The 12556-nt window shown below is 30.1% G+C and overlaps 1 protein-coding gene across 1 annotated transcript in view; it reads right to left on the bottom strand.

The window, feature by feature from the left end:
* Window positions 1-7042, bottom strand: part of Zw (glucose-6-phosphate 1-dehydrogenase Zw) — an 8104-nt gene extending 1062 nt beyond the window's left edge. Inside the window, 6 exon segments of the mRNA XM_018517687.1 lie at window positions 821-1026; window positions 1096-1694; window positions 2012-2376; window positions 3352-3476; window positions 6872-6956; window positions 6959-7042. Of these exon segments, the coding sequence (XP_018373189.1) occupies window positions 821-1026; window positions 1096-1694; window positions 2012-2376; window positions 3352-3476; window positions 6872-6956; window positions 6959-7042 (1464 nt within the window).
* Between the last annotated feature and the right edge of the window lie 5514 nt (window positions 7043-12556).

Here is a 12556-nt window from a genome sequence, read left to right as displayed (position 1 = left end):
ATGACTTTCTTTTGTACCTAGCGAGCAGCATTTCGCAAGTGGTTTTTCGGTTTTCCTGCTGTCTTTCATTCAGTTCATGTGGAACCCATCTTCTGGATTTTTTCCATGGATTTCAAACGTATGGAGACGACTTCTCGTGTCACATTCAATTGATCCGCGAGTTATTGTTGAGTTTGAGCCGTCATCCTCATCCAACAATGACCTCTGCTACACGGCACGCTTAATCGGGTTTAATAACATCCGTAGTTACGAAATTGGCCAATCATAGCCTCGAGAGAATGGAATGATTGTGATTGGCCAGTTTCATAACTACGGATGTTATTAAACTCGAAGGGTGCCGTGTAAATGTAGTCAATGCTTGCAATTCGCTGTCTTCAAACTTTTTCGGTGGTTTTCCACGTTCTTCGTTTCTCACGTCAAAATCGCCACTTTTGAATTTTTTAAACCACTCAAAGCATTGTGATTTACCAAGAGCATGCTCACCGTAAGCTTCGACAAGCATTCGATGCGATTCTGCAGCAGTTTTCTTCAAATGGTAACAGAAAATCAATGCTGTCCGCAAATCATAGTTTCCAGGCACAAAATTCGACATGTTCAACGCTATTACAAACTATACTGTTGTATGAAACTTGTATTGTTGTGAGTTGAAAATCTTTGTCAGATGTCAGAACAAGGAAATGGCGTCAATGACGCGGTCTGACTGTCTGACGGTAACTACATTGACAGCTATGGCCATCTATATTGGTAAATTCCGGTTTCATATTTACATACCTGGTATACTTAAAATTTGATAAATTCTTCTATCACAGAAGTTACTTACTTTATATCTACTACCATAAGTGAAATCCAATTCCGTTTCTTCCATGTCGAACGTTATTCCAGGTGATTTTGTCATCATTTTAATGTACAACGCTTCGCCTGGTTGTACTCTTATCACTAATTCATTCCTCTTTGCCTTTCCATCAAAAATATCACCCGGTACATCTTGGTACTGTACTCTTACTTCTGCTTTTCTTTCGTTTAGCGCTACAACATAACATGATTAAAAAAAGAGGCTTTATTTGTCGAGAAATGAACTTTCCACAATCTTCTTACCTTTTCCACATCTCAGGATGAACGGTACGCCGTCCCACCTCTCATTGTTTATCTTTAGTACTGCGGACGCGAATGTCGGCGTATTTGAACCGGCTGGTACTGTGGTATCATCCAAGTAGCCCAAACATGCCTCCGGATCCTCAGCATCTGGATCTCCGACGTATTGACCGAGAACTACCTGATCAAGTTGCACATTTTTGATACATCTGAGAACCTTCACCTTCTCGTCTCTGATATCATCCGGATGGCAAGATGCAGGTTTTTCCATGGCTACCAAGGACAAAATTTGCACCAAGTGGTTCTGCATCACATCTCTGATGATGCCAAACTCATCGAAATAGCCGCCTCGACCCTGAGTGCCGAATGGTTCTTTGAATGTGATTTGCACCGAGGCTACATTGTCCCGGTTCCATGTTGGGTTGAACACTCTGTTTCCAAATCTTAAGGTCATCAGATTCTGCACCATTTCTTTGCCGAGATAGTGATCGATACGGTAGATTTGATCCTCGCTGAATAGCGTCGCCAAGTGATCGGAGAGTTTCTGCGACGAGACGGCATCGCGGCCGAATGGTTTCTCGATTATAATTCTCGTCCATCCTCTGAAATTTGATATATTTTTATACATACTATATACATACTATATACATACTATATAATTTATATCTAATTATGTTTATACCTAATACATATTTTTAGTAGAATAATTTAAATCTTTTTCTGTATTTAGATTATTCTACTAAATATACATTATTAGGTATATACATTCCATGTATTTATCAATGAAATAATTTGGAACTTTAAAAATATAATTTTAATTTATCTTTTCTCTTTTTAATTCTTATTGCCTGCTTGTCAACTATCTCGTTTTAAATGGAAAATTTGTTTCGTGCATTGTATATTTAAAATTGGTGCTTACTTATCTCCCATACAGGTAAGTCGAATGCGCGTCGTAACGCTTTCATATACGTTCGGTGGTAACGCCAAATAAAATAGCCTGTGCGCAGTGTTCCCTTCCTCAAAATTTTCTAATTTACGATTCAGTTGTTCAAAGTCTTTCTTCTGATCGTAAGAGCCAGCGATGTAATGATTTAGCTTCCAAAATTCTTCATATTTCTCCTCCTCGTTTGACTTCACTTTCATGTACGGATGACATTTCTCACGTAATTGTTGTATTGTCAATTTACTTCTAGCGTAGCCGACGAAAGTGGTTGGTTTCGGCAAAAGATTGTCTCTGAAGAGCCACCAAAGAGTTGGATAAATTTTCTTCCTGGCAAGGTCACCCTTTTTGTCATCAACAAATGTAATATTTTAATTAAAAATTGAAAACAAAATTGACTAAACAAAAATGAATGTATGCTCATTAATTATTACACAGTTAATCTCCGAAAAATTGCAATTGAATTTTAATATTCGAAAAAAGAAAATTTCGATTTGGTATAGTTGAAAATTCTGATACAATTATGTTCCTAACTAAAGCAAACATAATTATTGAAAAATTGTTAAAAATTGCTTTTATAATACTGAATAATGCACAAAAATTAATACTTTATTGATTGTTGATTGAGCGTTTTATGCAAAAACTAACGTCTGTAATTGGCTATTTTTTATATTTATATTTTAGGAAATTCAACGGGAATAACATTTCATTTATAATGCACAAAAGGTCAGAAAAAAACAATAATAAGTGAGGATAAATATAAATCCCATGAAAACGTATCATTATAATGAAAACTTTATCAATTTAAACTCTAACACCTTTGCATGATAATTTAATTTTTAACTGTGCCCCTTTAAACATGAGTGAACTCATTATCAGTCAATAAATTTAACTCACAACAAAAATGATACGTCTCTGATGAATAAAGACCTCATCGCAAAAATGGCCGTAACTGAATCATGAAACGTGAGTTGTAGTCATAGGTTATCGACGTTTGGTCAACCTACAAATACAACTACGACTTACATTCCATGACTCAATTACGGCCATCTTTATAGGCCTTAATAAATTAAATTGTTGTGTTATATAAATTGAGATATTTGAATTTATTATTCGCAAATGAATAAACAAATATATTAATTTAGAGCGCATTCCACTTGGTGCTCGTGAGTATTATTTGTTCTTATTTGACACTTGATAAACAACAAGAATGAAATGATTCTAAAAGCTTTGCAAGCATCAAGTGGAACATAGATTTAGTTGCAATCAGTTTGCAACTTTAATTTGTATATCTTATGTTTTCAAAATTATAAACTCACAGACGCTCCAAAAGTAACAAACACGTGCGGGATGAGCCTATCAAAATGAGTTCCTTCCAGATGATCCATTTCTTCTGATTTCAGGGATTGCCTGATATACTGCAGGCTCTCCTCCGTTGACGCTCCTACGGTTGATATTAGTTTCCATTGAGTAACATTATAGTTTTATTTAATTTAACAGGATGTTTACTATTTAGAATTGTCAAGGGATTTCTTTTTTACCCTTGAAATATATTAAGAATTTTTATGGGATTTTATTGGATGTTAGGGAAATTTTTGGAATTTTACTCTTAACTTAAACTTTGTCTCTTTCTGAAAAACATTATTTTTTTAATAATTTTTTTATAATGCAAAATGTTGATAATAAGTACGGCATACACATATATTCATATTAATACTCGAGTTTCTAGAAAAATCAAGGTGATCATAGAAGACTATACTCAACAAAATTATTTCATATAGTGAGCCTTCCCTATTACTATCTTAAGGGGCTGCGGACAATCAAAGGAACAGATAATAGAAAATAAAAATTTTAATCTATTAGAAACTGAATATATCCCACAATATATGATTTCTGATAGATTAGAATTCTTATAATTCTCCGTTTCCTATTCCCTAGTATTCCTTTGATTACGCTATGCAACCCTTAAAGGTTTCACGGCTTCGATTGTGGAAAACGATGAATATAGTCTCGTAGAATCGTTGTCTTCTGTTAATTTTCAATATATAGTTTATTTTGGCGTTACTTGCACTCTAATTTATTTCAAAATTGTATTAAAAAATTCTTCGATTTTATCTGCAATTTTGAACAAAAATGTTTGAAAAATCCGGGAATTCTCTTAAGGAATTCTTTTACAAAATTTCAATACCCTCTGTATTATTTTGTAATATTTATAACGCATTTTATTAATATTGTAAATGCTCATCTAAATGAATTATCAAAAAGTTTCATTGTATATCACGTTTTTAGTAATTAATATTTTTCTATTAGTCACATATGATTAATTTATTACACGTTTTTATATATATGAATAAGTGAGAATTATTGGCAAGTCACCTTTTTTAAATTTATTTTTCTGAATTTACAATTTACAAATACACATGAAGTTTCAAAAGCTAATATAATACGACACACTTGAATACATTATTGAAATACAAAAAATGACGTTTAAAATTTGCAAACATATGATGTTTTTTACGTCTTTTGCTATTTGTAAAATTAAATTTTATGCTAAAACAACATCACGTGTAATCATTTAAATATTTGTAAGGATATATCTATCTCTGTATTTGTAAGGCTATATCTATTTCTATATTTACCAAAAAATAGAACATAATCCTTATTAATAATCAATTATTTTAGAAATAATTTATTTTATAATATTAATTCTCTAATATAAAAGACGACAGTTCATGTAATTTTAATGCAATAAAAATAATTAAAAACTTCGGAGTAAAATCATATTACTGCTTTAATATTACCTAACGTTAAAAATATTCAAGTTCGGTATATTTGAAATGCTATCTTTGTTGTATAAAATAACTTTTCCAACACTTAATCACATAGAAATATTCACGTCTAATATAAAATGTAGAAAATTTTTCACGTCTTCTTTCGGCGTGTAGAAACTATGGTTTTTCTTTTATTAAAATACCAACAACACATTGAATTTTTTATAAATCAGATAAATTTTATATTTTTCACAATCGTGATAAAATTTTAATAGACACATAACCAGAAAATTCTGATTCGTCCATTTTCCACCAGAATTACTATTTAAACCAACCAGATCATTTTTCTCAGTGCAATGTATATCCTGTAAAAGCTCCAATAAGAGAGAAATCCTTGTCTCTCTTTACATTCTTGTGTTTACATTTTAAAATTCACCTTGGATATAATCCATCGACATCTAGAATGGACCGCTGATGGCAATGGTGGGGGTAGAAAGACGATTAGAGTGAGAGACAGGAATAATAAGATCGTTCTTTCCCTGTTTACTGTTGTTTCTAACTACTGTTGGATTAACAACAACCAATCAGGCTCAGTAAACAGAGAAAGAACGATCTTATTATTCCTACCTCTCACTCTAATCGTCTTTCTACATCCACCATTGCCATCAGCGGTCCATTCTAGATGTCGATGATATAAACATATGCCTTATGCTCGTGTCGGTTAATGTAAAAAAAAACTTTTTACATTTACATAATTAGTTATGAATTCTCTTGTGTAATTTGACATCGTTCAAAGGTAACTGCAAGATTTTACAGACGCTAAAACCACTTATTTAAATATAGGAATAAAAATAAGTTTCCCAATTGATTTTTGAAAGAGATCATCATGTGTGTTACGTTACAACATCCATGCACAATTTTTTACTACTAAAACAATTATTTAAAAGTTAAATAAGACTTGATATGTAAAAACAAAAAAGGAAACGAAAGAAACTAAAAACACGAGAGAGAAAGATGCAACAAATATAAAGTTCAAAAGTTTTCAACTCAAGGATATGAAAAAAGTTTAAAATAAAACAATCATTTTTATTTTTTAATACATTTATCTTTTTAATATACATTCATTAACGCATTTTTTTTTAAATGAATCAATTTTTCTATATCATATTTAAAAAAATATTCTGAATTTTTGTCCTTAAAATGATTCAACACTGCGGACATTACTTTTTTATTATTTACATACTTCTTTACTGATAAATTTTTCTCTATGTGAACTGAACTTTAATTTTAAAAATAAAAAATGATCACTAGGTAATAATTTTTATTTGCAAAATTGAAGTTTGCAAATTTGCGCGGAAAAATATTTACTATTAATGAAAAAGTTAGTCCTACAATTAAATTATTTTAAGGACAAAAAATATTTTTCATTGGTTTACAAAAATTAAATCATTCTATAAAATGTATTAAAATAAACAGTATATAGTTAATATTGAGAAATAGGAAAGGATTGTCTCAGTTTTTCATCTTTTATATCCTTGAAGACAGGAAACTTTGGAGCTTACTATATATGTCATGTGAAGATTAATGACTTTAAAAAATTAACAAAAAATTTACGTATTTTATTTTTCCCCTATTTAACATATTTGATGCACACAAAAGTTCAGAGATCACACATTTTATGTATTTTCCACACTTATAATCACACACAGTAACAGAATACATAATATTATTTATGTCATTGTTACTTATAATATGATAAGAAGAGATAATTATCATTTAACTACCATTTTTTAAATTATAAGTTCATAAATATTTCAAATTATTAGCTTTCAGTATATTTAGAAGAAAAATAATGAATTTTGCTAACAATAATTAATCACCAAATAAGAGATTCTGGATATATTATTGATCAAAATATACGGTTAGTAATTAACCGCGTAGTATTTTGAAGTCATCACTTTTTCGGATAGAAATACGACACGTAAACATAGTTTAGTTTGAATTTACACGAAATAATGGCGATCTACGAATTCGCTGAAGTCATATAAAAACTTTTTTTTTAACTTACTCGATAAAGTATTCATGGTTTTCATCACAGAATTCATGATTTTACAAACAAATCGCACAGGAACAGACACGAAAAAAGTCACGTGATCGACTGACTATGAGTGCCAGCAGGTTTCTTGCCGATCTCCTTCGACAGTCTCGCCGCTTCACCAGCGGAACCTCGACTGAGCATCGGATTTGCCTCGCATGTACGTACCACGTGCAATCAGGCAAACATAAATGCTTACGAGGCAATTATGGAGTACCCTCGAAGATAGATAAATCGATCACCCAATCATTTTCCATAAAAAAATTCAATTCCTTCATTATTTCAAAAATATATTTAATTCAGTAGAGCGCAGGTAGAAAATTATATGGAGTTTTCAAAATCAACTATTTAGCTTGTATTAAGTATTTAGCTATAATAACAACCAATTAATTAAATGACATAGCAAACATAAACATAATTTTAAATGTAAATCTGTATGTTTAAGATAACTTGATCATTGATATAGTAAGGATTTTTTTTATCAAACAATATATCAAACAATATATAATATCTAAATGATTACAAATGCCATCTTGAAATTATTACAAAATTTGCCTATTACAAACAATATAATTTTTTTACTTCTACTTTAATTTTTCAGCATATTCCTCGATAATATATTGAATATAAAGATAAGGTTTTATCAAATTTTTTGATAATCATGGACCATTACGCTATAGAATAGGTATCATAAACAAGCGATAAAGTTTTCTTTATCAGCGAATCTGATTACATAATCGTACATTCTCCTGCGTGAGAATTTGCTGTTACTTGAATATTTTGTTTACAATTAAAAGTCGCGTGTAGATTCTATTTACACAAGTGCAATGCATGTGTAATATATACTGGAGAATATGGCGCATTGCATAATGATTTTGATGACTCAGTTTCATTCTTATACATCACAATGTATGCAATATACATTGCTAAACTTAGCTAAATCTCTCTTGCAATTCGTACAAACACTATTCCCAGAACAGAGAAATTCCAGCGACCGTTAGAAGCACCAACGCGATTGAAATCAACGAGGCATCTGTCTGCGAAATAATCTGATCTCGAGCATCATCGGGATATTGTGTATTATTATAAGGTCTGTTCTTTTAGCTAAACTTTTTGTATAACGATTCATTTTTCTTCTCTGTTTTTCTTCAACATGAGAGAAGATGAATCTTGCAAGAAGTTCAGGTAAAAATAACAGACCTATAGTTACATAATTATATCGTGCATTATTGTTGTATTTTTACTATAATTATTATTATATACATAATATTATAATTTACATGGAAATGTGACGTTCAAGATGACGCACAATGATACAAAAAGTAAAATCTTTGAAGTAGAGTCTAATTCTAAAGAGTAAACTCTCACTCTTAAAAATTGACGATTGAGCCACTCTTCTTTCGACACTGGTTCGATTGTCATTCTTTAGAATTAATATTCCACTCTAAAGATTTTAGAGAACTATAGAGACAGAATAATGCAAAAAGTAAGACACATTCTCTTAAAAATTATGAAAAAGATATGTTAAAGATATGTAAATTTATTAACAGTTTTAACATATTAACATCCTTATAATATATGATGCTTGATGGTAGCATCAAATTATTAAATTGCTTGTCATTTTAATTCGCGATTACTAGAGTAATTTTAATTGCGTTTATTTAGTCCGGAAAAATAATTCGGCGCGCAGTTTGAAAAAGACTACAATATGGTATATATGCAAGTACATATACAGTATATATTAGTAATTCAAGATTGACTTATGTAAGCAACAAAGATCGAGCTTCGACCGTAATAGGCATTTTAAATTTCTATAAATATTGATTGTGTTTCTCACATATACGGTCTAAAATAAAGATATTGTAAAGATATGTATTGTTTCACAAAAAAACTTAGATGAAATAGGAAAATATTCACAAAATATATATGTTAAAATAACAGTAATAATTTATTTATTATTATCAAATTATAAAATTTAGAGAAACATTGTTCGTTTGTTATTATGCACGCGTAAAAGCAGTGGACACCACGCACAAATCATGCATGCGAAGATACTCGTATTGTGTTATGAGTCTCATGATAACGATGACTGGCAAATCAATGAACTACTAGGCAATCGAGAGTACCGATGAGTACGCAGTTCTTAAGTAGCATCATAGCGATGTAATATGTTTTCTCGTGCTTCTATTTTCATGGACGACTTCCAATTGATAGCAATCGGTTTCATTATATGCGATCTACGTGATTTTCCATCAATTAGAGGTTCAAGACCTCCACAATGCGCAATGGTTTGATCGATATTTACAATACTTAACTGTTGAACTTGAAAATGATTCATGCAAGATTATTTTAAATCCAATTGTTTTGTTTTATTTCATTATTTCTAATACTTATGTTACCTTTTTTTATTAAGTTAATAATTTCGTTATTCAGTTTATTCGGTGGGAAGAGGCGCATTTCTGCTGATTAGTAAAACAAAATTGTCTCAATCAAGCCATCTTTTCGCAACAGCAGTGAATCATTTATTATCATTTAATATCATTTAATCGATGATATGTAATGAGATTTATCAATCGCCAAGAAAGTATAAAGGTACATTTCTACCTTTATACACAATTGATAAAATAAAAAATTGCCGCTATGATTCTTTAATCTTTTCCGATATAAATGTTTTCTGAAGATTAAGATTATCGGATTTCATATTACACTTTAGATTACAATAATGCGTTCTGTTGAAACTTTGACATTATGTGCGAAGGTTGGAAGTACGATATCGGACCGTGAGAGAATTTTGAAATTTAAATTCCTTGTTGGCTCACTTGAAATGCACATAAAATATAGCGATCGTGACATAGTAAAACTAAAGAATGACTTTAAATTTAGCAAGACATGTCTATTTCCTTTTATCCTATTTGAATTTCATTTATCTATTCATTTCTTATCTAATACTGTATTCCAAGAATGTAAAAAGAAATCCAGTAATAACAGGAATAACCATATTTACAAAACAATCACTTCGTAAGATAATCGACAAAAAAATTTATAATCGTTTATTATGTTTATGAAAAAAGTTTATTTAAAATTTTATGCTTATTTATTACTTTAAAAATTAATTAAAATAATATTATGAATTTCTAATAATCGCATTCCCGACTCACTGATTCTAATAATACATTCTTACGAAAGAAAACGTAAAGTCATCATAATTATAAAGTTTATAAACGATAAAGGATGTAGAAACATAATTGCATTTATGCAATATATTTCTTTACATGTGCCTCGGGCAAATGACGCGGACCTACTTTTCAAGGCAGTCCGGAGTGAATTAAATTAACTCGCCGCTGCGAAACACTGTAAATAAAATTATGTCAAAATCTAGGGTAGCCAAGCTGTTCTCCGATTTCGAGATGCTAGTTTCGTTTCACTATAAAAGAAACTTAGGCCATTCTACTTTTATTATATTCTCTATCTTTCAATATCACTTTTAAAATCTCAAAATACAATAGTTTTCTTTTAATTAAGATAATGATTTTTTCAAAAATATCTAAAAAATTGTGTTAATTTAATCGATAAAGCAATAATAATAGTATCATAAATAATAATCTTCTTGCATGTATCATAAACAATAATCTTCTTGCATTTATTGAGATTCCTGTAATAAATAATTTATATGCTTCGTTAAAGATATGTATTTATAATCAGATATAAATATTTAATAATTATTATACATTATATATTATACAAATATATATATATATATATACTAATTTATAATTACCCATACAACACAGAAACTTGCAGTATCATTGCAGAAACATTGCAACATAATTGCAGATTGCGCTGTAATATCGCTACAACATTGTAGATATCAGAAATTGCAACATATAATATATACCTATTACGGCGCAAGATTTTACAAATCTTGCAGCATTCTTACAGAGACATTAAAAACATTTCAGCTTTTGAGTAATGAACTGCTATCACATATGGAAACATGCGTCTATTACACGTTATATAATTGTTTATTATTTCCATTAATTTAGAAATTATAATGATTGAAACATTTGTCGCCATCGCGCGACAAGATTTTTTAAACTTTATAATCGACTCTCATAATTTTTTGGAAAATATTTGGATTTAAAAAATTCTTTGAATATTACAAAGAAAATGAGATAGAATGCATGGAGTATCTTATTATTTCCATTTCACCAGTTAAGAATATGTACAAAATAGACATACTTGTATAAAGTGTAAAATATATATTTACAAAAAAGTGTAAATATATATGTCCATATACATAAACTTTAAAATATATATAATGTATACCTGCATATAAAATATTTGCAATTAAGTACAAAATATAATTATATAAAATTATATATAATATAAAACATATATTGATTAGTTCATTTTCTGCATTTTTTTAGTTATATCACAAATTGTATTTCAAACTATATTCAATAATAATAAAAGAACTATTTTAAATAATAGTTACAAATACATTGCGCTGCAATATTGTTATGACATTACAGCGCAATTTTGTTAAAGGCGGACATTTTTATGATGCTATGACATTGCAACAATGTTGCAAATACATTGCGAAATCTATTTGCAATATTACAATATTGCAATAGATATATATATGCAATCATTTTGCAATCTTTCTGTACTATATGGGTATAAACATACGTTCTGTATATATACTGTACATTCATATATATTTTATTATATTCATATAAATTTTGTATAAGTATGTATATAAGAATAATTAAAACATATAAATAAATAAACATAAATTAATTATATAATATTTATTATGTATAACAATCATTTAAAATTCAAATTTCTTTAAATTTCAAATATAGGTATATATATATATATATATATACATATATATATGTATATATATATATATATATATTATTTCAAAATATGTACTTTAAATGAACAGAAAATATTTTGCGTCGATTATCTCAAGAAATGATAAGTACGTGTGTTGATAAAACCACGCTGTCATGCAAGCTTATTCAAAAAGATCAAGAGACCTGAATTTAAAAATCTGAAATTTCATCTACGGATTAAATCCCGTAAAAATTTATCACTGTATGATACACATTATATATTTCACGATAAGACAGACGATATTCGTCATTCGGTCATTATCGCGTGCGTGGAATTTATCATGACGCGGCAATCGCTCGCGATCGCGTGACGAGAAAAAACCACATCGTATGATGCATTATCGACGAGTTTTCTCATAACGACGTCGCCACGTCGGGCGCGTTTAATCTCGAAAACACGGTCTGTCCCTCTCTCGTCCTCTTCTGCAATTTAATTTTATCGCTGAACCTTGGTGAGCCTTTTTGCGCCGTTCTTGAGAGCGCGCCATTATATCTTTGCGAAATATCTTAAGATGCACCGCGCGCACAAAAAGCATCCGTCATTTTCAGTCTAATAGACTCACTTCTCTGGTGCTCCGCCATTCTTGATCCTTGAACCTTGACGCTACCCTGCTCGACGAAATTCCCCCTTCACCGGTTTCCTTTCGGCACAACCGAATATACGAGTCCGTTCCGCAACAATACGCGTGGCCTTGCCGCCAAAACGACACAGTCACGCGCAACTTTGAGACAGTTTGAGGTTAAGCATCATACGATA

The sequence above is a fragment of the Trachymyrmex cornetzi genome, unplaced genomic scaffold (assembly GCF_001594075.2).
Source record: "Trachymyrmex cornetzi isolate Tcor2-1 unplaced genomic scaffold, Tcor1.1 scaffold719, whole genome shotgun sequence".
NCBI lineage: Eukaryota > Metazoa > Arthropoda > Insecta > Hymenoptera > Formicidae > Trachymyrmex > Trachymyrmex cornetzi.
The sequence above is the reverse complement of the archived record's forward strand: the minus strand, read 5'-3'. Positions and strand labels throughout refer to the sequence as shown.